At 38.3% G+C, this 26206-nt stretch overlaps 1 protein-coding gene across 1 annotated transcript in view; it reads left to right on the forward strand.

The window, feature by feature from the left end:
- nek7 (NIMA-related kinase 7) overlaps positions 1–26206 on the forward strand; it is a 223321-nt gene that overhangs the window by 162696 nt on the left and 34419 nt on the right. Inside the window, exon 8 of the mRNA XM_020927750.2 lies at positions 6458–6552. Within this exon, the coding sequence (XP_020783409.1) occupies positions 6458–6552 (95 nt within the window). The remainder of the gene's footprint in view (positions 1–6457; positions 6553–26206) is intronic.

Here is a 26206-nt window from a genome sequence, read left to right on the forward strand (position 1 = left end):
AACCTATATTTATTTTCTATTTCAAGTTTTGCATAAATTATCAAGTGTTTTGTTTTGTTTTGGGGTTGGTTTTTTTTTGAGAGAAAAATGCTGAAAAAAAGCATCGTGTAACAAAAAAATTATCGTTTGAATAACTGTGATTTCAATAATTGTGATGACGATGATTTTTTCCAGAATCGAGCAGCTCTAGTTCTTTTAAAGCAGATACAAACCGTGCACATCAGTCTGATCGCGTGTTTAAGTTTTTCTTTTACAAACGTCTTTAATGTCTTTAATACTCATTTATCACAATAACAGAAATCTGAGTCTTTCCCGTAAGCGCACGTCACAGCACATTAAACCTCTCTTGTATTTGAAACAACAGTAAGAGTTAACGAACCGCCAACAGCAATTAGTGCACGTGGACAGATCGTCACTTTGAAATCAAACGCCGCTGAACTGATCCAACATCATTTAGACCTTCTTTTATATTGTGTTTGACTCTTCACCTCCCAGACCAAACCTCTCAAATACACTGTGTCATCGCAATTCCTAATAACGAAAATCAATCCGAACATGACTGTCAACGTATCTGTATCAATAAATAATGGTACATTAGATTAGAATGCGGCACCGTGTTGTGTTTTTTTTGTTTTTTTTTTTAAGCATAATAGTGTCCAATTCCTTTTAATCAGCTAATAATTAATGCTAGGGGAGCTTGTTGGGAGCGCACCAAGAGACCTCAACCGCCCACCCTCCACGCACACGCTCCTCTTCACGTGCGCGCTCGTACATTGTCCCCGCGCGCACGCTCCTCTTCACGTGCGCGCTCGGAACTGGCCACAAAAACAAGCTGATGACCAATTAGAAGTCCCCAGGCTCTTGTTTACGCGCTCGGCTCCTCTGTGCAGATGTATTTGTGGAGTGACAGGTAACACTTCGTTATTGCTCCACACGTTTAGGACCAAAGCGCCTATTCTCAGTCCAATTAGACCCACGCTTAAATTAAAAGTGCTGCTTTTTATACAACTTGGGATTTTAAGTACGCGCGGTGTAATAGTTTGGTTAATTGCGTGTGGAGTGGTGGCTGGTTTTCACAGGAAAGTATGTACCAACATCACGCTCATTATAGTGTGTTTGTGTGGATTATGTACGGAACAGTCCAGCGTTATGGAACATCATTTACTTCATCATATTTTCAGTTTTAAAAGCCGTAAATTTCACACTTCGATTTTTTTAACTCTGAAAAAAACATGTTTGAATTATTTTTATTCTGAATGGCAGTTTTTAAAATTTTAAGCATACATTTTCAAAGTGTTTAAAATTCTAAATATATATGTCCAACCCAATCCACTTTATTTCTCCAGCACATTTTATAAACATGACAGTTTCCACAGACAGTTGAATACAATAACAGACAGTAAGTCATAACTGAAAACAAGAAATAAAAAGTGTTAAAATATATAAAGTTAAAAATGTCCTCCTGGTTTTAAGTCTCGTCTTAGGCCCCTCAGAGCACAGGGGGAGTAAATCTGGAGGCGGTCCGAGACGTACTGTGGGACCAGTCATGATCAGTGTTGGGAAGGTGACTTTTAAAATGTAATCCCCTACAGATTACAGATTACATCCCCCAAAATGTAGTTTGTAACATAATCCATTAAATTACTTAAAGTGAAGTAACGTAATCTGAATACTTTGGATTACTTGATTGTTGTAGAGAAGCAAAGACCAGGAAATATTCAAATAAGATGTATTGTCTGATAAAAGAAAATAAAAAGCTCCAGACTTTACTGAACCAAATTAAAAATATTATTGATAGAAGAAGAGGAGACACGGTCCACATGGCATGATTTAGTCCTGTTAAATCCTGTTTTAGACCTGGTTTACATCTAGTTTAGACCTGGTTTTAGACCAGATATAGATCTAGTTTAGTCCTGGTTTAGACTTGGTTTTAGACTTGGTTTTAGACCTGATTTAGTGTCCGGCAATGAGTGGAATTACTGAGAAGGAAAAAAAAGGGATATAGCCCCAAATGTGAAAACAGGAACATACCGCTGTGTAATCCATTTATTTCAACAAAGTAACTGTAATCCAATTACCACTCACTGAAACAGTAACTGTAACTGAATACTGGTACATGTAATCTGTTACTCCCCAACACTGGTCATGATTTAGTTTAGAGCAGGGGTGTCAAACATATGGCCCAGGGGCCAGATCCGGCCCTCCAAGACCTTTAATGTGGCCCTTGGGTGATTTTCTACTAAAATATTTGAATTATATTTTCTATTAAAATCTTGTTAATTTTCTGTGGTGTTTATCACAGCAGTGTCTCCAGTGTCTCTGTACGTGGCTCCTCCCACCAGAGCAGCACAAATGAAGACTTGTCTCTTTCCAAACGCTCTTAAAGGACGATCGTTTTGACTGTTGACCGTGACACCCTCATCAGAAAAATGTCCAACATGAGAAAAGTGGAGCCGAGTGCAGGATTTTACAAGAAAAATGGACTTATTCCTATTTACATCCAAGTTCATGTTAAAACATTGTGTTGAAATTGGATTTTTCTTAAAGTTTCAGGTTGTTCATGATATTAGAATATTTTGTAAAAGAAAGAGTTCATCAATTAAAAAAGATTTCTGTAATAGATTTGTGTTTCTCTGCACAAATATTTGAACTTATTGTGATTTTTGGGGTTTATATGACATGAGTTTTCTGATCCAGCCTCTTTGGGATCAAAGTCATTTGACACCTCTGGTTTAGAGGTAGTTTAGAGTTTAGAGGACTTTTCTTTTTCCTCTTAAACTCCAGAATCACGTGACCTAACTGTAGTGAGCAGTGTGTCTAATGCCATACTGTGGAACATCCCAGGACCCTCCACAAGAAGAAAAGTTACACAGTGCAGCTTTTAGTCTTGTGGCCGTGTTAACTTAAAGTATTCTGAGACCTGCTGTCTGGACTTTTACACTGAAAGCTCTTGAATATTGACCAGCTTTGGTTTTGTTTGTGCTGTGATGCCCCCTCTCTCCGCCCCCTGTGCCCCCCCTGTGCCCCCCCCCTGTGCCCGCCCCCCGTGCCCGCCCCCCCGTGCCCGCCCCCCCGTGCCGCCCCCCCTGTGCCCGCCCCCCGTGCCCGCCCGGGTACCCCTCTGCTCTGGGGCCCTGCCAGTCTCTGTGGCACTGTGGGATTCTTGAGTTACAAAAGCAGAAGCAGGAAAGTTTAAAGAGCGGAGCAGACGTGGCTCCGACCCTCTGCGCTCGCTGCTTCAGATCAGCACAGGCCACGCTAATCACATGTGACCCTGTGTGTTTGTATGTTTAAGAGACGAGTGTGTGTGTGTGTGTGTGTGTGTGTGTGCTGTACATACAACACACACACACACACACACACACACAGCTTCACTCAGACAGGGCCACTTGTGCAGGAGACTATGAACAGTGAGCTAATACTCATCTGGACTACGGGATATAATACTTTTTTGTAATTATGAAACCAAAAAAAAAACAAAAAACACGTCATCACAATCAAGCAAAGTCTCTGTTTACTCCACCTGGTCCTCACATTGTCTCCTCGTCTCCTCTCTCCTCGTCTCCTCTCTCGTCTTCTCCTCTTCTCTCTCCTCGTCTCCTCTTCTCCTCTCTCCTCCTCTCCTCTCTCCTCGTCTCCTCTTCTCTCTCCTCGTCTCCTCTCTCCTCGTCTCCTCTCTCGTCTTCTCCTCTCTCCTCTTCTTTCTCCTCGTCTCCTCTCTCTTCTTCTCCTCTTCTCTCTCCTCGTCTCCTCTCTCCTCTTCTCCTCTCTCCTCGTCTCCTCTCATCTCCCCTCTCCTCGTCTCCCCTCTCCTCATCTCCTCTCTCCTCTTCTCCTCTCCCCTCTCCTCGTCTTCTCTCTCCTCGTCTCCTCTCTCCCCTCTCCTCGTCTCCTCTCTCCTTGTCTCCTCTCTCCTCGTCTAATCTCTCCTTGTCTCCCCTCTCCCCGTCTCCTCTTTCCTCCTCTCCCCTCTCCTCTTCTCCTCTTCTCTCTCCTCATTTCCTCTCTCCTCTTCTCCTCTTCTCTCTCTTCGTCTCCTCTCTCCTCGTCTCCTCTTCTCCTTTTATCTCCCCTCTTCTCCTCTCTCCTCATCTCCTTGTCTCTTCTCTTCTTTTCTCTCTCGTCTTCTCCTCTCTCCTTGTCTCCTCCCTTCTTTTCTCCTCATCTTCTCCCTCCTCAGCTCCTCGTCTCCTCTTTCCTCGTCTCCTCTTTCCTCGTCTCCTCCCATAGAATGATTTTACTGATTACAAATTACTGATTACAAGTTAAAGGTGCTGTACCAGATTATTTTCCTCCTGTGTTTGAGTGAAGTCCTTTGTCTGCATATAATTAGAAAGCGTTTTGTTGTCTGCTAATCAGGAAGTGCTTGTTAACATGCTAGTTGTTGTTGTTGCTTTACTGTCACAGAAAAACTCTGCAAAGTTATTTAAAGTGCTTTATAAAGTCATCAGGGAGAATAATTAGAATGATAGAAATCCATGAGGTAAGTGTGTGTGTACATTTAAAATGAACTAGTTGAACCACAAAAGTGCAGAAAGTTCACTTTATACTCTTATTTGGAAGATTACACTCATGTTTCTGCAATTTTTTAAATTATTTTTTTTATTAATTTGCAGTATTTAAATAAATCGTTTAAGAAATATACTTGTGTAATATATATTGCCCATCCCTATCGCTGTTATGGGGCGACAGTAGCTCAGTTGAATGCTGTCATTGTGTTCTTGGGCAAGACACTTATCCCACCTCGCCTCTAGTGTCTGTGCACACTGGTGTGTGAATGTGTGTAATGTGTGTAAAGTGCTTTGAGCCTCACAGGTGGAAAAGTGCTGTATAAAAATGTGACTAGTGATCTTTGTAATGCCCCGTAATTAAATCCTTCACATTGTCCAACATACTGCAGTATCATCAGTGTAACAAAGATAATGCTGGATTTAGACGTGCACTGTGTACAGAGTATCCCCACGTTTGACTACTCCAAATGTAACTTTATTAAGACCTTTTAAAGACCACTTAAATGAACATTAAGACCAACATCGCACCCATTATGCAGGAAAAAAAACACCAGATCCAATTCTAATAATGACAAACCAACTACTATATCTAGAATCTAAGAGTGAGATTTCACATTGTTGCAGTTTTTTCCTCCCTCCATTTAACATTACTCTGCAGCCCGTTTGAGTACACAAAACAAAACAAAAAAACAGACTAATGCAACCCTCTCCAGGCAGATCATTGTCAGTCTTCAGTGTTAATTTACCACACCGGACCAATGTTGCAAATCTGAAACATCCCAGAACACATTGGATGTGAAGGTCTCTCTCAAAAAAAAGTCAGGATTGTATATTACTACCCCATATGATCATTTTCCCCAAATATCAGATTTTTTTCCTGTTACTAAAATTTAATTTGAGCCTGAGAGGGTTAATTAAATCCTTCACACTGTCCAACATACTGCAGTATCATCAGTGTAACAAAAGTAATCCTGGATTTAGACGTGCACTGTGTACAGAGTATCCCCAAGGTAGACTACTCCAAATGTAACTTTTTAAAGACCTTTTAAAGACCACTTAAATGAAAATTAAGACCAACATCGCACCCATTATGCAGGAAAAAAAACCCCACCAGATCCAATTCTAATAATGACAAACCAACAACTATATCTAGAATCTAAGAGTGAGATTTCACGTTGTTGTTATTGTTTTTTTTCCTCCCTTCATTTAACATTACTCTGCAGCTCGGTTGAATACACAAAACAAAAAATAGACTAATGAAATTTAAGACCTTTGTGAAAAAAATAAGACTTGGACAACATAATTTAGGACTTTTTTAAGGCCTTAATTTAGGAACATGAAATTTAAGACCTTTTTAAATCTTTTAAGACTCCGCAGCTGCCCTGTATGTAACTTTTCTTGTGGACCGTGGACTTCTTTAACCAAATCTTCATAGAAACAAGCAGATGATGTCACCAGACCAAGATCTTTTACAAGTAATCCAAAAACACTTGTAACTGAATACATGCCAGCAGTTTAATGATAAAGTTACACAGTGAACCTTTAAATACCAAAGTCTGTCTTCGTCATACATCGTCTCCGTTTTTAATCCGAACACCGCGGATCGACCCAGATCTGAACGAGCTCTTAAATGACCACAGAATTAAGAGTCAACAGAAAGTCAGTACAAGTTGTGTGACAAGTACATACACACACACTTACACACACAGCACACCTCCAAACCGCAGCCCCCCTCACATCTCAGGCTCCACTTATTTTTCTCTGGGCGAGTTTTCAAACCTGGTGTCACACTTGGAGACAGTTGCTCCACTCCTCTGCTGCTTCTCCCTGCACTCTACGTGATATTGATGAAAAATGCTAACAATGCCTGTCTTTTTGTCCTCTGCTCCCCCTCTCTCTCCGTCTCTCCCTCTCTTTCTCTCCTCTTCCCTCTCTCTCGGCTGTAGTGGGGACTCCTTACTACATGTCACCGGAGAGGATACATGAAAACGGATACAACTTCAAGTCTGACATCTGGTCTCTGGGCTGCCTGCTGTACGAGGTAAACTCCTGGTTGTGTGCTCGGCTGTCAGCGTGTGTGTGTGTGTGTGCGTGTGTGTGTGTGCGTCTGACGGAGGAGACACAGACACAAGCAGCTTATCACAGGAACTCAAAATAACACGGCAGGATCAGGACTAAAGAGCATCACGGGAGATTGGTGGATTTTCAGAATTGGGAAAAGTGTACAGTATATGTTCTGATTTGGGCAGTGCTGGAGGAAGAACTCACTTTTGTTACTTAAAGGTGCATTGTGTAACTTTTTTTATGCAGGGTCTGTCAAATGGGTTCTCCGTGGAGATGTTATTACTTTGTCTGGAATGTTTCACAGTGTTAAACTTTAAACACATTAAACTTTTCTGTCATTATGGAGGTCGAACCAGACCAAGTTACAGGTCAGATCTGTGGAGAGGCGACCCCACTCACAGTCAGAATGTCTGTTTTTGTAGGTGTTTTTTAGCTAAAAGAAAAAAAACAAAACACCTGTAATTGAATAAATGTAAAGTCGAGCTGTTTAATGTCACACTGTGGAACATTCTAAATAGAGTAATAACATATACATAGAAACAAACAGGTGATGGACCCCAACCTAAAAATTAAATAGTGCATCTTTAATTGACAGATACAAAAGATTAGTAAAAGAAAAAAAAAAAAGAAAGAAAAGTATCACATGAAAAAAGAATCTATTTAAGTAAAAGTATGGAAGTAGCTGTTTAAAAATGTACTTTTAAAATATGCTGAGATTTTTTAGTTGGAAGTTGGAAGCGGGATCGCCTTTCCACAGATCTGACCTGTAACAGACCCCTAACCAAAAAATGACATAGTACATCTTTAAGTAAAAGTACAGATACAGAAGATTACTCAAGTATCACATGAAAAAAATCTAGTAAAGTATTGAAGTAGCTGTTTAAAAATGTACTCTAAGAGTAAAAAGTTTTTTTTTAAGTTAGAAGCCGGGTGGCCTCTCCACAGATCTGACCTGGAACCTGGTCTGGTTTGGTTTCTATGGAGATAGAAAGTTTTAATGCCATACTGTGAAACATTCCAGACAAAGCAAGAACATATCTATTTAGAAAATCATTTGACGGACCCTCCACCGGAAAAGTTACAGAATGCACCTTTAAGTGAAGCACAGATACTTACAATTTATACTTAAGTACAGTACTTTACTACTTTAAAAGTTTTGCAGATTTTTTTTTTTAAAGTTAGATCTGACCTGTAACTTGGTCTGGTTTGGTCTCCATGGAGATAGAAAGGTTTAATGCCATACTGTGGAACATTCCAGACAAAGCAATAACATCTGTATGGAGAAAAGTACTGGAAAAGCTACACAATGCACCTTTAAGTAAAGCACAGATACCTACAATTTATACTTAAGTACAGTACTTTTCTACTTTACTTACTTTTACTTTGTTACATTCCACCACATATTTGATCTTTTGGGCACTTTATTGTATTTTGGGGAACAAGAACATTGGAATTTTAATTACTTATTAACGTAAAGTAGAACTGTTTAATGTCACACTGTGGAACATTCCAGGCAGATCAATGACATCTCCATAGAAACAAACAGGTAACGGACCCCTAACCAAAAATTTACACAGTGCATCTTTAAGTAAAAGTACAAAAACAGAATATTACTCAAGTATCGCATGAAAAAATCTAGTAAAGTCTTGAAGTAGCTGTTTAAAAAGAATAAAAAGTTTGCAGAGCTTTTTATAAAGTTAGAAGCGGGGTCGCCTCTCCACAGATCTGACCTGTAACTTGGTTTGGTTTGGTCTCCATGGAGATAGAAAGGTTTAATGCCATACTGTGAAACATTCCAGACAAAGTAATAACACCTCCATGAAGAAAAACATTTGACAGACCCTCCACTGGAAAAGTTACACAGTGCACCTTTAAGTAAAGCACAGATACTTACAATTTTCACTCAAGTACAGTACTTTACTACTTTACTTACTTTTACTTTGTTACATTCCACCAGGTGTTTGATCTTATGGACACTTTATTGTATTGTATAAAGTAGAGCCGTTTAATGTCACACTGTGGAACATTCCAGGCAGAGCAATGACATCTCCATAGAAACAAGCAGGTGATGGACCCTAACCAAAAAATCACACAGTGCACCTTTCCATTGTACATAGTCCATTGCATCTGCATAGTCCACTGAACTACTGCACGTCCAAAACAACTCCTGCACTATTATCCATGTTTTGATATATTTCCCATTTGTACCACGTCTGCTCCTGTCTGTGCTCCTGTCTCTGCCCTTGCCCCTGTCTGTGCCCCTGCCTCCTCCCTTCACCTCTGTGTCACGAGGGAGGCTGGTGAATGTAGAGCTCAGAGCCGTGCACGGAGCTGACATCACATGTGTTTCATATGAGCTCCAATCTCCACCACTGACTGGGCTGGTTAGAGCTGAGAGGACCAGAGACCACAGTCAGAGGAACAGCATCCACGGAGCTCTGAGGGCACGCCACATTACACTACCCACCATTTGATCAAAACATAGCTAAAAAATGCAAAAATAAGTGTGCAGATAGAAAATTAGTAAGAGTGTAACGATATCATATTGTCACGGTATGAACATCACAGTACGATATTTATTGCGATGGGAAAGCTCACAAAATGGTGGAGAGACTCACGATTAGCGATGTGACAATATCCAAATCTCTAATATTTTCACGATATTTATTGCTATATTTTGACTTTAAAGTGTTAGAACTGTTATTTTTTTCATGTAATCTGCACTGAAATGGAGCAAAGGATCATGGTCTATGTAGTTCTCTGTCTTTTTTTAGCTGTTGATGCACCATAACTCTTCATTTAAGCAAAGAGACTTTTAATTCGATATATTGTGATGGTCCACGATATTATTGTGAGAACGATACAATATCACGATATTTCGGTTATTGTTACATCCCTAAAAATTAGGTGCTTCCTGATCACAAACAACTTGTGTTTTGTTTACACACGTTTAACATCAATATTTAAGCGAGTTCTTCTCTCAAAATGAAAACACTCTGTTCTTGTGATGTCATGTGGTGATACAGAAAGGACTCCACTGTGTTTTTAAACTCCACACACCTTCACTAGAATCATTTGAATAATTTCAGTTCTGAAATGTCCAATTTCCACTGAACTAAGGCCTTGTCCACACTAGTACATATTCAAGTTGTTTTCATTGTGAATGCAGTGTTCCTTCACACTAATCCGACTAAAAACAACTCCAGAACGACGGAACGATCTGGTACCACCAGCCCCCATGAATTCATCCGAGTACAGATCTGATCCGGCACTGTGTGGACGCCTGAAAACACTGATACTCTGATGTAGTCTTATGCGGCGCAAAGTAATTCAGCTCCAAAACACTAAGAGGCTAAAATATATGTCCATTCATATAAACACTCCGTATAATCTCTGAAAAGTTTAACATGAATCATCTCCAATACAATAGAAGAAAACAGAACAGACTCACCATCAGCAGAACACCCCTCTGTCACAGAAAGAACACTCATATTCCACTATTCCAGACTTCCTTGCTTTTACCATTCACGTGTCGTTGGGACATCGTGACACCAGCCGATCATGTGACCAGCGTTTCAGGCGGTGTTGCATTTCTGTGTGGACAGGGAACGCTTTGATTGAGGACACAGAAACAACATGTCTGGACGCAGATCATTTCCGATTTCTGATTTGTTTTAGTGTAAACGGGGTCTAAAGTTAAAAAAGTAGCTTTTAACTTGAAAACTACCACTACATGACATCACAAGGTGGAACAGAGCATTTGGAGCTTAGGAGATGTAGACAGACTGATAATGCAGAGTTACTCAAACATGTGTGAATGAAACAAAACTCAACTCCAGGTCTGTTTTTGAGCAGGTAACAACATTAGAACATGCCTTAAAGCTCACAAGTATTCATTTTGTGTTATATAGAACATTTAAAGATACAATCTGTAACTTTTCTTATGTTTCCACGGAGAAGTTATAGCTTTGCCAGGGATGTTCCACATCGTAAATAACATTAAACTTACCATCTTGATTCTCATTTAAAGATGTTTTTGTGCTGTAAAACTGTACACGGGGTCACTTCTCCACAGATCTGACCAGTAACTTCAACTGCTTTTCTCCAAGATCGACAAGTTTAACGTCACATGGTACAACATTCAAAGCAATTCATGTTGAAAAGAAAGAAAAGAGAAGAAAAAGAAAGAGTGATGTTTATTATAATAGTCTTACTGGAATCTGTATTGAGTATTGAGTCTGTTTCTTAAAGCTGCACTGCATATTTTTTCTGGTGGTTTACCTGCTGCCTGCTTGTCTCCATGGAGATGCTGTTACTTTTCCAACAATGTTCCATGGTATGACTTTAAAAATATCTATCAGCATGTATTCATTACGGGTGTTTTTATTGCTCAAAAACACAATCAAAAATCACTCCTTCTGTGAGTAGAGGCGCCTCTCCACAGATCTGACTTGTAATCTAGTGTAGTGCTGTAACCTGCTTAACTTCTTTGTAATTGAGAGGTTTAATGCCATACTGTGGAACATTCCAGATAAAGCAATAACATCTCCATGGAGAAAAGAATAGTCACACAGTGCAGCTTTAAGAATGATTCAGGTTTAGGAACTATTCACATCATTACTCCTTCTTAAATAAAGTTACAGTGTGGAATTTAGATTTTTGCCCGATGGAAACGAGGCTTTAAAATCCAAATCAAGCTTAAAAAAAACTCCAGTGCAGAAGAATTTCCCCCCAAAAAACCCACACTCGCGTCTATACCTCCCTCCCCAAGATGGCAGCCATTTTAACCACTTTAATGTTTAACCTTTCCAGCACCTTTGAATCCACTGCACTTTTTTCCGTGAAACACTCAGCGGTCAAGGCAACATCCGCGTTTTCCTCCCTCCTCTGAAAGCCCAGGAGACGCTGATCACTTGGACTGCATTTTAACACCGCAGCGACTACAGCAGGCGCACACAGAGCCCCGGGCGCGCTCGCCGTACGCCGCCTTAGCGTGTGCGCGCCAGGCAGGTCAGGGCTGCTAAGAGGCTAGGAGACCCCCACTCTTCCATGCTAATTAGTTCTCCCACAATGCAATGCGGTGAGGCTAGGTAAAGCGGCGGTGTCTATAGGTTAGTCTGTTTTCTAGAGTTGTGATATATATATAGGATTCCAGTGGAGTATGAATAAAAACATGGAAGAGGTTATGCCCCTCCAGGTGAGCAGGTGGCGGCGCTGCATCCTCTCAAAGGTCGTGGGTATTTTTATGAAAGTAAGTTGTGATTAGAAATGTGGAATAAATATATAAATACAGGCTAAAGGTGGGAAATGCGTAGTAAGATTGAAAAGTGAGCATATTTAAATTCACAAGCGGAGGTCTGGAGTCGGAGGCAGGTCACACAGAAGGTTAGTGTGGCCTTTTTCAAGAGTTTGATGGAAACAAAAGAATAAAAAACTAAAAGGAACTGTACAATTTTGGAATAATACAGCAGCTGATTACAATTTTTCTGAGACATAATGTAATTGCAGTTTATGTTTTAACAGTTAAACAAATACAATGAAAATTGGATTGCATATACTCATTTATATTTGATGAATGTTCAGATAATTTGACTCTGTTTGAAATGGTGGTGATCATAGACCTGTCATCAAAACACATTTTAAAGTGTATAAAAGTTTATATTGTTTAAAAAAAAAATACAATTTTAGATGATAAAACATTTTATTAAAACTGATTATCACAAAATGACAATTCTAAATGTCTAATGTATTAAAAAAAAAACTATTAACTACTTAATTCATTCATTTCATTTATTTGTTTGTTTGAACCAGGTACAACAAAATTCAAAAACATTAACAAAACTAGTGATATATATATGAACAGATGTGGGACCTGGTGCTCAAAAGGAGGAGGATGAAGTTTAAAAAACTTAGAGTCCTACCCCAAATTAAGACCAATTAAGACTAACCAAAATGTTCCAAAGAAAAAGTACCATGATAAAGAAATGATTGTTCCATCTGTTGTTTATTTATTTATTTGAGCATAATTTCATTCATTTCATAGCCAAGGTGCTCAAAAATAGCAGGTAGATTTTTTTTCCTACCCCCTTTTCCAGAATTGAGTATTTAGAGACTTTGTGTGCTGTGTCTGTAGAATTTAATGACCATTTAGATCAGGGGTCTCCAACCTTTTTCCTTCTGTGAGCTACTTTTTGTAAAATAAAAATGCCAGAGAAATGCTACTAGTTTTATTGGTCGCCAGAAATGTGTAAATATAAGAGCCATGATGAGGTACAGTTAGACGTCTCTAAACCATAAGCCATTATCATACATTTACAAAGGAAAATCAATCATCAAATCAATCAAATTTGAGTTATTCAGCACAATATGTATAATTTAGAAATCCCTGGGTGAGCTGCTTGGGAGGGGGTGGAGAGATACTGACAACTCCAGATCTACAGGTTGGAGACTCCTGATTTCAAATATATACTGTGTATTATTTTTAATTTTAGTAAATGTACCAACAGTAGTACAAGAATATGATATATACTGAATATAATATATACAGTAACTGATAGGGATGTAACAATAACTGAAATATTGTGATATCGTATCAGCAAAAGTCTCTCAATAATATCGTACATCATCATGATATATCGAATCTCAAGTGTTTGCTCATTCATTGTCATAGACAAGGCAAGTTTATTTGTACAGCACAATTCGTACACAAAGTAATTCAAAGTGCTTTACAGAATAAGAAATACATTAAAATCATAATAAAAACAAATCAAAACATAAATAATCATGAAGATTAAAATTAAAAAAGAGAGACATAAATTGGAGAGAAGAGTGCAGAATGAAAACCTTTCAGTTTTATGCACAGTTAAACAGAAATGTTTTGAGCCTGGATTTAAACAGCGTCAAAGCCCGATCCAGCCCTCCAAGACCTTTAATCTGGCCCTCGGCTGATTTTCTACTCAAATATTTAAATTATATTTTCTATTAAAATCTTGTTAATTTTCTGTGGTGTTTATCACAGCAGCGTCTCCAGTGTCTCTGTACGTGGCCCCTCCCACCAGAGCAGCACAAATGAAGACTTGTCTCTTTCCAAACGCTTTTAAAGTACGATCGTTTTGACTGTTGACTGTGACACCCTCATCAGAAAAATGTCCAACATGAGAAAAGTGGAGCCGAGTGCAGGATTTTCCAAGAAAAATGGACTTATTCCTATTTACATACAAGTTCATGTTAAAATATTGTGTTGAAATTGCATTTTTCTTAAAGTTTCAGGTTATTTTAATATTTTCAGGTTATTATAATATTATAATATTTTGTAAAAGAAAGACTTCATCAATTAAAAAAGATTTCTGTAATAGATTTGTGTTTCTCTGCACAAATATTTGAACTTCTTGTTATTTTTGGGGTTTATATGACATGAGTTTTCTGATCCGGACACTTCGGATCAAAGTGAGTTTGACACACCTGAACTACACAGACCATGATCCTTTGTTCAGTCCAGTTTACATGATGAAATCTCTTATTAAGCACTTTTAAATGTTAACTTTTTGGTTTATGACAGAACCAAAGTCTTGTCAAGGTATTTTTAAAGGAAACAGTAGTATATTCACAATTTTGTTAACCTCTACAAACTAAAAAATAAATATCGTACAGAGAGATGCTTATCGAAAAAATATCATACCGAGAAATTTGAATATTCTTACATTTCTAGTAAATGATTCACAAAAACACACAACAGAAATAATCATTTGTTGAGCTGTAAGTCAGTATAAGAATGATTCTAACAGGCCTGGTGTGTCACAGGTTCCTCTGGTTGGGAAACTCTGCTCCAAAATGTATTTGTGTTACAAACTGTCACTCTCCATACGTCTGCTGTGTGTTGTGTTCATATTTTTGGATGAGTGTGTTTGGGCTCTGCGTGAGGAGGTGCAGTGAGTGTGGAGAGTCAGATCCAGAGGCCTGATCACGCTGGAAACATCGATCTGTTCTATAGGGTCAAAGTCTGCACAGCCAGAAACACAGCAACAAGAAGCAAAGAGACACTGATGGAAACCTGCTTTTAAAGTGCACTGTGGAACTTTTCTGCTGGAGGTGCCATTAGATATTCTTCATGGAGATGTTATTGTTTTGATTGGAATGTTTCACAGTATGGCTTTAAACCTTTCTATCTTCATGGAGACCAAACCAGACCAAGTTACAGGTCAGATCTGTGGAGAGGCGACCCCGCTCACAGTTTTTCTAGGTGTTTCTAATCTATAAAACCACCTGTAATTGAATAAATGTAAAGTAGAGCTCTTTAATGTGACACTGTGGAACATTCTAGACAGAGCAATGACACGTCCAGAGAAACAAGCAGGTGACGGACCCTCAACCAAAAAGTTACACAGTGCACCTTTAAAGGATCTATTTCATATTAAAACTCCTGTTTGTAGGTGCAGTTGAAGCTTTAGTGCTCGTCTCTTTTCCACTTTCCCAGTGTGAGAATCATTTTCTCAGAACCTGACCAACATTTTTTAATTTCATGTTTTTGATCATTTTGGTCATTTTTTAAGTGAAATCCAGCTGTTCAGCAAAGTAAAGTTTATAGTATAATATTAATATTATCCGAGGGTTGACCTTGTTCTAGTTTTAGTTTAGTCCTGGTTTAGTTCTGTAGGTCCAACTTGAAAAAACAGGGAAGAACACAAGGCTCAACTCAGCTTGAAGATTTTTATTTGAATTGTTCAGTTTCTTTAGTAGTAGTAGTAGTATTTGTGGTAGCTGCAGCAGTAGTAGTAGCAGTAGTAGTAGCAGTAGCAGTAGCAGTAGCAGTGTAGCAGGTTGAAAACCTTCAAAGTAAACAAATATGCATAATGAAATTAAATTTACATTTTACAATTTCATTTATGATATATCTAAATAAAATATATATATTTTTTATAAATATACATAAATTATAATATTTACTATGTATAAAATATTGATTATATTTATTTATAATATACCTTTTACATATTAACTTAAATAGTTACAATTTTAACCAAAGTATCGTTTTACCAATCAATTTTAATCCTAAATATAACTTATTTTTTTATACAATTTTAAATGACTAATATGAAGTAAGTTTTATATTTCATTATTTTAAGAAATTTTTTAATAAATTAATTCATTGTTTTTTAAATGCTAAATAATTTATATATATATACATTTTAAATTAGTGGTACTTTATCTTAGATCTTACACCATTATCTATTTTAACTGAACTTAAACTAATGTTTCAGATTAATTTCCTCATCGGTGTGGCTCTGTTTTCCTGTCACATTGCGTGTTGTGTTTGGTTTGGTTTGGTTTGGTTTGCGCACCTGGGCCTAATTAAATGATTGAGACACACCTGTTTACCTGTTTTTTTCTGCTGCCGCCTACTGGACACACTCAAAATAACTTCATCAACTAATAAAGAAGGAGAGGAGAGGGGAGGAGGGGAGGGGAGGAGAGGGGAGGAGAGGAGAGGAGAGGAGGAGGAGAGGGGAGGAGGAGAGGAGGGAGGGGAGGAGAGGGGAGGAGAGGAGGAGAGGAGGAGAGGAGAGGGAGAGAGGAGAGAGGGAGGAGAGGAGGGAGGGGGAGGAGAGAGAGGAGGGGAGAGGGGGAGAGAGGGGAGAGGAGAGGGGAGGAGAGGAGAGGAGGGGAGGAGGAGAGAGGGGAGGAGAGGGGAGGAGAGGGGAGAGGGCTCAGGAGTGGAGGTGAAGACTTGGAGCAGAGGACCGGGGCTTTTTGACTTGATGTAGCCCTGATGTAGACTTGGTTTGACCCTGTTCTAGTCTTGGTTTAGTCTGGGTTTAGTACCAATTTAGTCCTGATGTAGACTTGGTTTGGCCTGTTTTAGTCCTGTTCTAGCCTGGGCTTACTACTGGTTTAGTCTTGATGTAGACTTGGTTTGGCCTTGTTCTGGTCTTGGTTTAGTCCTATCTTAGTCCTCCTTTAATCCATGTTTAGTCCTGGTTTAGTCCCAGTTTTGTCCTGATGTAGACTTGGTTTTGCCCTGTTTTACTTTTGGTTTAGGCCCAGTTTACTCCCAGTTTAGTCCTGATGTAGACTTGGTTTGGCTCTGTTCTGGTCTTGGTTTAGGTCCTATATTAGTCCTGGTTTAATCCATGTTTAGTCTCGGTTTTGTCCTGTTTTAGGCCAGGTATAGTCCCAGTTTAGATCTGGTTTAGTTTACTCCTGATTTAGTCCTGATGTAGACTTGGTTTGACCTGTTCTAGTCTGAGTTTACTCCTAGTTTAGTCCTGGTTAAATCCTGGTTTACTCCTGGTTTAGACCTGGTTTAGTCCTGTTCTAATCCTGATTTAGTTCTGAAGTAGATTGGTTTGTCCCTGTTGTAGTCTCGATTTAGTCCCGGTTTAGTCTTGTTTTAGCCCCTGTTTAGACCTGTTTTAGTCCCGGTTTAGTCCGGGTTTAGTCCCGGTTTAGATGAGGTGTATGGTGTGTTTTTCGTGCCGGCTGTAGCGCTGCGTCTCCTCTGTGCGTAGCTCGTATTGTAAACCCAGAGTGCCGTCTCCCGTCGGTGCATTGATTTGTGCTGGAGTCTGTTCTGTTGTGTTGTGTTTCCATGGCGCCTCAGGGTCCGGTCGGGGGTCTTCGGGGTCTCTTCGTCGATAGCTGGTCATTGTTGGGGCGTCCATCTTTATCTGCGATTCTCTTTCATCCCTCGCTCCCCCTGCTCCGGTTCATTACACCGGCTGACCTCGGCCCGTGCCCCGAACCCACCTCCACGGCACCCATGGGTAACAGGTGGAGCCCCCGACGCCCGCTCTGACCATGGGGTTAAGCTGTGGGCGCCCGTGGTGTACTTGATAAATTGGAGGTTTTCTGGTTGTTTTTTGTGATAGTCGTAGAGATGTTCTGGGCCAAGGAAATATCTTAAAGGGCCAATATTAAACCAAATTGATTCTTGTGAGATTTAAGCCATGTTATAATCGTGTTTCCTCCTCAAAAACACACCTGGAGTTGGCTTTTGTTTCATCCACATGTTTGAGAATCTCCTCTTCCTTCTCCCTCTCTCTTGCCTCTTTCTCTCATCTCCTTCTCTTCTTTCCTCTCCTTCCTTCTTCTCTTTCTCCCCTTATACCAGGAGAGTCAAACTCAAATTCACAGAAGCCAAAATTAAAAACTGGGACTAACCGTGGGCCAAACTAAATATTTACTGACAAATTTCAACAACATCTGCATGTTTTCTCTTCTTTCAAGATCTGTAATGGCAGTGTTGGGGAGTAACAGATTACATGTACCGGAGTTACGTAATCAGAGTACAAATTATGAGTAACTGTATTCAGTTACAGTTACTGTTTCAGTGAGTGGTAATTGGATTACAGTTACTTTGTTGAAATAAATAGATTACACTGAGGTATTTTCATGTTTTCACATTTTGGGCTATATCCCTTTTTTTTTTTTTTTTTCGGTAATTCCACTCATTGCCAGACACTAAACCAGGACTAAACCAAGTCCAAACCAGGTCTAAAACTAGGTCTAAACCAGATCTAAACCGGGACTAAACCAGGACTAAAACCAGGTCTAAACCATGTCTCAAACAGGATTTAACAGGACTAAACCATGCTATGCACACCGTGTCTCCTCATTTTCTATCAATAATATTTTTAATTTGGTTCAGTAAAGTCTGGGCTTTTTATTTTCTTTTAGCAGACAAAATATCTTATGTTACGATATCCTCATCTTTGCTTCTCTACAGCAAACTAAGTAATCCAAAGTATTCAGATTACGTTACTCACTTTAAGTAATTTAATGGATTATGTTACAAAGTACAATTTGGTGTGTGTAATCTGTAATCTGTAGGGGATTACATTTTAAAAGTCACCTTCCCAACACTGTGTAATGTTAAACCTTTTCTTATTAAAATAAATGTTTAATAATAGTTTTGCTTAAACATTAAATCCAGAACAAGCAGAATATAAAATAATAACAACATTTTAAAAAGTGTCTCTATGACCTATCTGTAGCCGGAAGGACACCTCTAATACATATTTGATATGATCTCGCCGGCCAAATATAATTATATCGCGGGCCAAATTTGGCCCCCAGACCTGAGTTTGACATGTCTGCCTTATACGATATAGTATTTCAAATCGATTCGATACAGTTCAATAAAAAAAAACTGGTAAATGATGCTGGAGGGACTTTGTCTCTGGGCTGGCCTGGGAACGCCTCAGGGTCAGAAGTGTGTGAGTCCCTGTTTAGACTGCTGCCCCCGCGACCCGGCCCCGGATGAGCGGAAGAAAATGGATGGATGGATGAATGATGCTGTGATACTAAAAGTCTTTATTAAACCACTTCTTGTGCAAAGTGAATATGAAAAACAGACATTTCTATGGAGTAAGAAAGCTTTCCAAAATATCTGTGTGCATAGGAGAGAAATCTGTGCATATTTGTCTGGAGTTGAGCTTAAGATAAATATTCATAAACTCTTCAATGAGTCCAGTCGTACATAAAATGTATTCAGTGTCTTTTATCAATCAGAATACAAACTGAAAAGTTAGAAAATGAAAATTGATGATTATGCTTTTTTCAGTACGAATATAAATTCACAGAGGCAAAATATATTCTGATGGATAAAATACACACAACACATTGTATGTATTACTGAACTCATTCAAGAGTTTACAGATATTTATTTTATGCTCAACTACAGACAAATATGCATGGACTTCTCTCCTATGCACACAAATATTTCTGAAAGCTTCTTACTCTAAACATTTCACTCATCACAACAGTGAAAATGTCAAATGTGTCACATAAACGAGTTTCCATCCTCTAAACAAGCAAATAAACTGTAGCTGTAACAAAATAATTTAGTAAAATAAACCCCAAAAAAACCTGTGTATCGATATATCGATACAGCAGCCCATGATATCGATACTGTATCATCCTTAAATACAGGGGGTTTAAGTGAAGCCAGCATCATATTACTGTTACTAAGAAAGAGGAAAAGAAAAATAAATTATTATTATTATACCCCCTTTTGTTCTCCTCCCCCCTCCTCCTCCTCCTCCTCCTCTCCTCCTCCTCCTCCTCCTCCTCCTCCTCCTCCTCCTCTTCCTCCTCCTCCTTTTCTCCTCTCTCTCCAGATGCATATCTTTAAACAAATGAAACAGTGACACTCTATATGTGCATTTATTAAAGCTCCACTGTGTACATTTTTTATCCCAAAATAGACAAATGAAAGCATGTTTTGTTGTTCTGGTTGTTTTTATTGCACTGAAAAACATATGATGTTACTGTGAGTGAGCTTGCATCTCCACAGACCTTATTTGTTTAGGACGAGTGCCGCCTTCTACTTTTCCACAGAAATGTTCCTCTGGTATCATCTTAGTAACTCTTCCAGCTTTTACACTTCTGATACTGATATAATAACTTTGACTTTAAGTATCTGCCCATAGCCGATATGAACCGATACCAGTGTAAGGACGGTAAATGGCACTTATTTAGTTTATTTAATTTATTTAATGAGACAGGGAGAGTGCACGATCTATTATGAACCTCAACAGGAGAGATGATTTGTTTCAGGTTGTAGCTTTCTAGAGCTCATTTCCACCTGTCGTCCCTGAGCAGGTTGATGTTCTAGTTCATAAAATCAAACATACAAAAGAGATATATATATATATATATATATATATATATATATATCTTTTGAATGAATATAATAAGAATATCTTTATAATGTCTGGATTTTATTAAAACACAGTTCACTTATTAGATCCACTTGTGTTCTGGGTCACTGAACAGCTTCGTCTGAATACAAGTTTAAACATTATGAGACGTTCTAGACCAAAAATTCACCCTGTAAATCATCTTTACATCAATTAAAGGTCCAATCAGGATATCGGCCGAACTGATATCATGAAACCGATACCAGATGCAGCAAATGTTTCAGTATTGGTACAAATATTCCATACTAGTATCAGTATCACTGTCCTAAAATAGTATGGCATAAAACGGATCTATCTCCATGGAGAATGTTTCGTCACTTTCTGCTTCTATAGACTCTCTGCACGTCCACAGCTCCACACACACACACACACACACTGTGCTCCTACACACACGACCCTGGATGTTGTAAAGCCCGAACAGCTTTGGACCGCTCCTCATTTCAGTTCTCTCAGTCGACTCTTTAAAACTCCATCCAGAGTATTTTACAGGATTATTGCACATGCTTTTAACACTTTTATATCTTCAAATCTAATCTGCAAATGTTTCACTGCTTTATGTCTCTGTTCTGTTTCATGTTCTGGGTGATGTGTGAGTGTTTTCTGTTTGTGCTGTTTTATCGTGCCTCTTGGCCACGTCGTCATTTCAAATGAGAAGTTGTGTTCTTAATTGATTTACCTGGTTAAATGCTGAATAAATAAAAAATAAATAAATAAATAAGAATCTTGCAGGTGACGTGGGACCTCCAGAAAGTTACATGGTTTAGCTTTAGGGCCTGTTTACATGAGAACATTTGTGGGTAAAAACAAGCAAAATATTTTATCAGAAGTTTATTTCGTTTAGACGGTGACAGCGATTTTTAGTAGTAGTTTATTTTCTTCAGTCAATGCATCATATAACAATGATTTAAGAAAACAAAACAAAAAAACAAACAAACTATGCAGTTAATGCATATAAATAAAGTTATTCTGGAGACCGAAGGGGTTTAGGCTGAAGTTTCAACATTGTTTTGCCAAACCCTATTAACATATAGAACAGGATACAAGATGACAGAACTATTGCAAAAATTGTGCACTAACCCTGTCTCAAATAAATGAATAAATAAATTTACAGAAAACAACAAGAACAACAAAAAAATCCTCTTTTATGAGAGCAGGAAAGAAAATGTCCTAAATGTTATAGTGTACACTTACACAATACAGAACACAATCCAATATATGTTAATGTTCATACACACACACACACACACACACTCTCTCTCTCTGTACATGTTAATATTTATACCTATTGGTTTATATTATACACTTAAATATTTAAATATAATTGGGGGTTACAGTTAATCTGTATGTTTGAGGCTTAAAAACGCAAAAATCAGACTTGAATACACTCCGCCGTAGTGGTTCCATCTACACTGCCCAAGACATAAAACTCTGGTCAGATGTGCTCAGGTCACGTACACGTTTAAGTCACATACATACAGAACACAGAAACAAACATGTCAGATTATTTCCATGTGTCAGACCTTCAAGCTGTTCTGGCAGCTCTAATAAACTTACAGGAGGCAAAACAACAAATGTACAGAATCTGCAGAAATACTCTTAATGAACAGAGGAGGATCTGCAGTCACCTCTGTCAGATTCTGGATGTACCAGTTGGTCTCAGGCGAGTCAGACGGATATCGACGAGACCTGGAGAACCAGTCGATGTGGGACGACTTTGTGGAAGGAGGAGCTGATGAAAATGTGTGGAGTGAAAACTTCCGTATGTCCAAAGATGAACTTGTTGCTTTAAGCACAAACATACACAATCCAATTCCACACACTTTTGCGTCACTGTATGCACACAGATTTCCTCCCGAAAATGCTCGTCTAAATGCAAAATAAAGAGTGAAGACACGGCACCACGTTTGAGTCTTCTGTTCAGACCGTCATCATATAAATGTAGCCTTAATTAAACTCTTCTAGGAACATCAACGTACAACTAATACAACAAAATGATTGACATAATTTTGTTTTACATAATTACACATTTTTTACATAGTAAGAATCAATCACTTTACTTTTTCAACAAGGATATTATACCTCCAAAATAATTGTGACCTTTGAGATTTGTCACCTTTCCATTTGAAATTTAGATTCCAGGGACTTATGATTATGGTTTAACTCTGCGGTGTTGAAGAATGGGTCAAATGCAGAGAACATTTGACCCTCAGACCATAAATTTTAATCTAAACTTAAACCATGTCCAGAAGCATCTACATTTTAAAGAATAGTGAAAATGAACTTCAAAACGAATGTAAAAATCAGTGCATTTCAGAACATGTGTCGAACACTCAACCACAGTGTTCACGGTAAGAATCATTAATATTTTGTTAAACCTGGTTCCATTGCAATTAATCCTTCAGTCTTAATTGGCCTTTCCTGGAGAGCCTGTTTTCTGTGGACACGGCTCATCTCATTTGGAACACAGCTCGTCGTCACGCTGGGGTTTAATGTGCCCGTGTTTTCAGACTTCACAGGCCTCACATCCTTTATCAGTTTTCCTCCAAAGTTCACCCACTCTTCTCCTCTTTCATTGCGTCGCTCTATTCTTCCTTTTATCTCTCGGCGGTGTTGAACCAACGCGCCCTCGTCTCCTTTGGGTGCAGGTGTATTTTTAATGACGGTCCCCGCTCTGTGACTTAACGCCTTGATTAATATATGATCAGAACGACACACGAGGAACCAAGGCGTGTCTAAAAAGTCCAGATCTTCAGCTTTGAAACATGAAAATGAGGATTCAAATGGACTTTAATATTGTTTTATTTGTTGTGTGTTTAATGTTTATAATGGGAGGTTATGTTTTTATAGTTATGAAATACAGTTTGTGCTAGTTTTTAGTTAAACTGTACTTGTTGTTTCTCTATTTTTATTTTAAAAAGACAGCGTTTTTAATTGAGATGAGGGTTTTTGTTGGACTTCTTGGTGAATTAATAATAATAGTTCATTACTCTTATCCGGTGCTTTTCCAGATGCTCAAAGTCACTTTATAATTTCATTTATTATTCATTCACTCCACACTTTTGTAGCCACAGACGCCCGGGGGCAGAGTGAGAGAAGTGAGGCTGCTGATCTGTGCCATCGGCCCCTCAAACCTCCACCATCACTCACACGTCACATCAGAGGCTCACAGTGGCTCAGCTGGTTTGTTTGGCCAATGATCCAAATGTTGGCGGTTCAAATCCCTAGACATAAACTTGACATAAACATCATTGGTTGAGTAGTCAGGGCTGGTATCATTCAGAAGTTGGCGATATGATACATACCTCGATACATAGGCCACAATATGATACATACCTCGATACATAGGCCACAATATGATACATACCTCGATACATAGGCCACAATATGATACATACCTCGATACATAGGCCACAATATGATACATACCTCGATAAATAGGCCACAATATGATACATATCTCGATAAATAGGCCACGATACGATATACACCTCGATACAGTGAGCTTACGATTTGATACAATTCAATACGGTATATTTCAAATCAATTTGATACAGTTCAGTAAAAAATATGTCTAAATGATAGTGTGATACTAAAAGTCTTTATTAAACCACTGCTTGTGCAAAGTTCATATGAAAAACAAACATTTGTATGGAGTAAGAAGCTGTCAGAAATATCTGTGTGCATAGGAGAGAAATCTGTGCATATTTGGGAAACCTGTGCATATTTGTCTGGACTTAAGCATAAAATAAATGTTGTAAACTTGTAAAGTCATACATAAAATGTATCGGGTGTATTTTATCCATCAGAATACAAACTGAAAAATTATGACTTCAAGAATACAATCACAAAATGAAAATTTACGATTACGCTTTCTTCAGTACGAATACGAATTCACAGATGTGAAATATATTCTGATGGATAAAATACACACAACACATTTTATGTATTACTGAACTCATTTGAGAGTTTACAGATATTTATTTTATGCTCAACTACAGACAAATATGCTCAGATTTCTCTCCTATGCACACAAATATTTCTGAAAGCTTCTTACTCTAAACATTTCACTCATCACAACAGTGACAATGTCAAATGTGTCACATAAATGAGTTTCCATCCTCTAAACAAGCAACTAAACTGTAGCTGTAACAAAATAATTTAGTAAAATAAACCAAACAAATACTCTGTATCGATATATCGATACAGCAGCCCATGAAATCGATACTGTATCATCCTTAAATACAGGGGGTTTAAGTGAAGCCAGCATCATATTACTGTTACTAAACATTAAAAAAACTAAACAAAAAAACGAAACATTTAAAAGTAGGAAAAAAGGGGGAAAGAAAAAGAAATTATGATTCAAAATTATGCTTTATGCTTTAAGACTGTAACAAACAGTTCAAGTTGGTGAAAGGAAATAATAGTGCTGAAAAGAATATTAGTAAAGTTTAGTGACTAAAAGTGTTTGCTTTAATAAAATGGGGGGAAAAGGAAAATTAAATTATGAATAGACCACAATAATATGAGGGGGCCTGCAGTTTACTTAAATGTGTGTGTGTGTGTGTGTGTGTGTGTGTGTGTGTGCGTGCGTGCATGTGTGCGTGCGTGCGTGTTTGGGGGGAAGGGGTGGGACATTTTTGTGTGTGTGTGTTTTCTATTGTTCTTTGTTTAGTGTTATCTTCCATTGTCTTTAATTTAAAAAAAAACAAAACAAACAAACAAACAAACAAACAAACAAACAAAAATTATCTTATGAGATTTTGAATTTATTTGAATGAATCTCAAAGTCCCAAAATCTTAAAACTGCTGATTCAGGGCCAACCTTTCCTGAATGTAATCCCAGTGTTTCTCTTTGTATTTCCGGTTATTTTTGCACAAACATAACTCTTGTGTGTTTCAGTTTTCGTCCTAATACAAAGAAATCACAATAGTCACGAGCTGCTCTTTCTAATGAACCTGATAACAAACGAAACCCTCTCTGTATGTATCAATAACTAGTCCCTGGAGCGCGTGTGGATTAAGTGGTTTTCAGTTAAAAAGGTCCCATGTTGAACGGACGGGCGAGGGGGCGGGGCTAGGGGGCTCTTAAATCCCTTTTTAATTGGTGTCCAGGGAAAAGGGGCGGGGCTTGGCAGACTGTTTGGTGTTAATTAAAGTGGAAGTCCCCGCAGACGTGTGCAGATGGGACACTGGTTTACGGGGGCTGGACCTCACGAGGGATCAGCGCACGAGTTGTTACTTCCAGGTAGAGCTTTGTAATTAATCAGATTATAATCAAGTTTCAGATGCAGACGTTTCTACTCACATCTACATTTATGAATAAACACGGAACTTTCTAATGAAGAGGTCTAAAGGCAATCCTCTGTCTGTAAAAACATCTGGTTTGCACGAAGAAAATGTGATTCTTTGTGAGGCGAGCCAGTGCATAGCAGTTCTAATCAAACATTATTTATAGTCTTGGATCTTTGTGATGAGCTGGTCTACAGATAATCCTCTGTCAGTAAAACACATTTGGTTTGGACAAAGAAATTTGACTGTTTTTTTATGGTAAAGGTGCACAGTGGAACTTTTCTGGTTGATCATTTAACTGCATTGTTTATGTTCTGGAAATTCAAACTGAAAACCATTTTAGTTGGTTTTAATTAGAAAAAAATTTTTTTTTTAAACATTTTTATGATGTCTTATTTTTTACTTTCTGTGGTAAACATGCACAGCGTAATTTTTCAATATCAGACCTAAATTATAGGTCAAATCTGTGGAGGGGCGAGCCAGTTCACAGTAATTCTAATCCAACTTTATTTATAATCTTGGATCTTTCTAATGAAGAGATCTACAGGCAAACGTGCCAATAAAAACATTTGATTTGGAGGAAGAAATGTGACTATTTTTGTGGTAAAGGTGCACAGTGGAACTTTTCTGGTTGATCATTCGTAA

This window comes from Boleophthalmus pectinirostris, unplaced genomic scaffold (genome assembly GCF_026225935.1).
Source record: "Boleophthalmus pectinirostris isolate CB_2022bp ecotype Guang Dong unplaced genomic scaffold, ASM2622593v1 HiC_scaffold_7, whole genome shotgun sequence".
Taxonomy (NCBI): domain Eukaryota; kingdom Metazoa; phylum Chordata; class Actinopteri; order Gobiiformes; family Gobiidae; genus Boleophthalmus; species Boleophthalmus pectinirostris.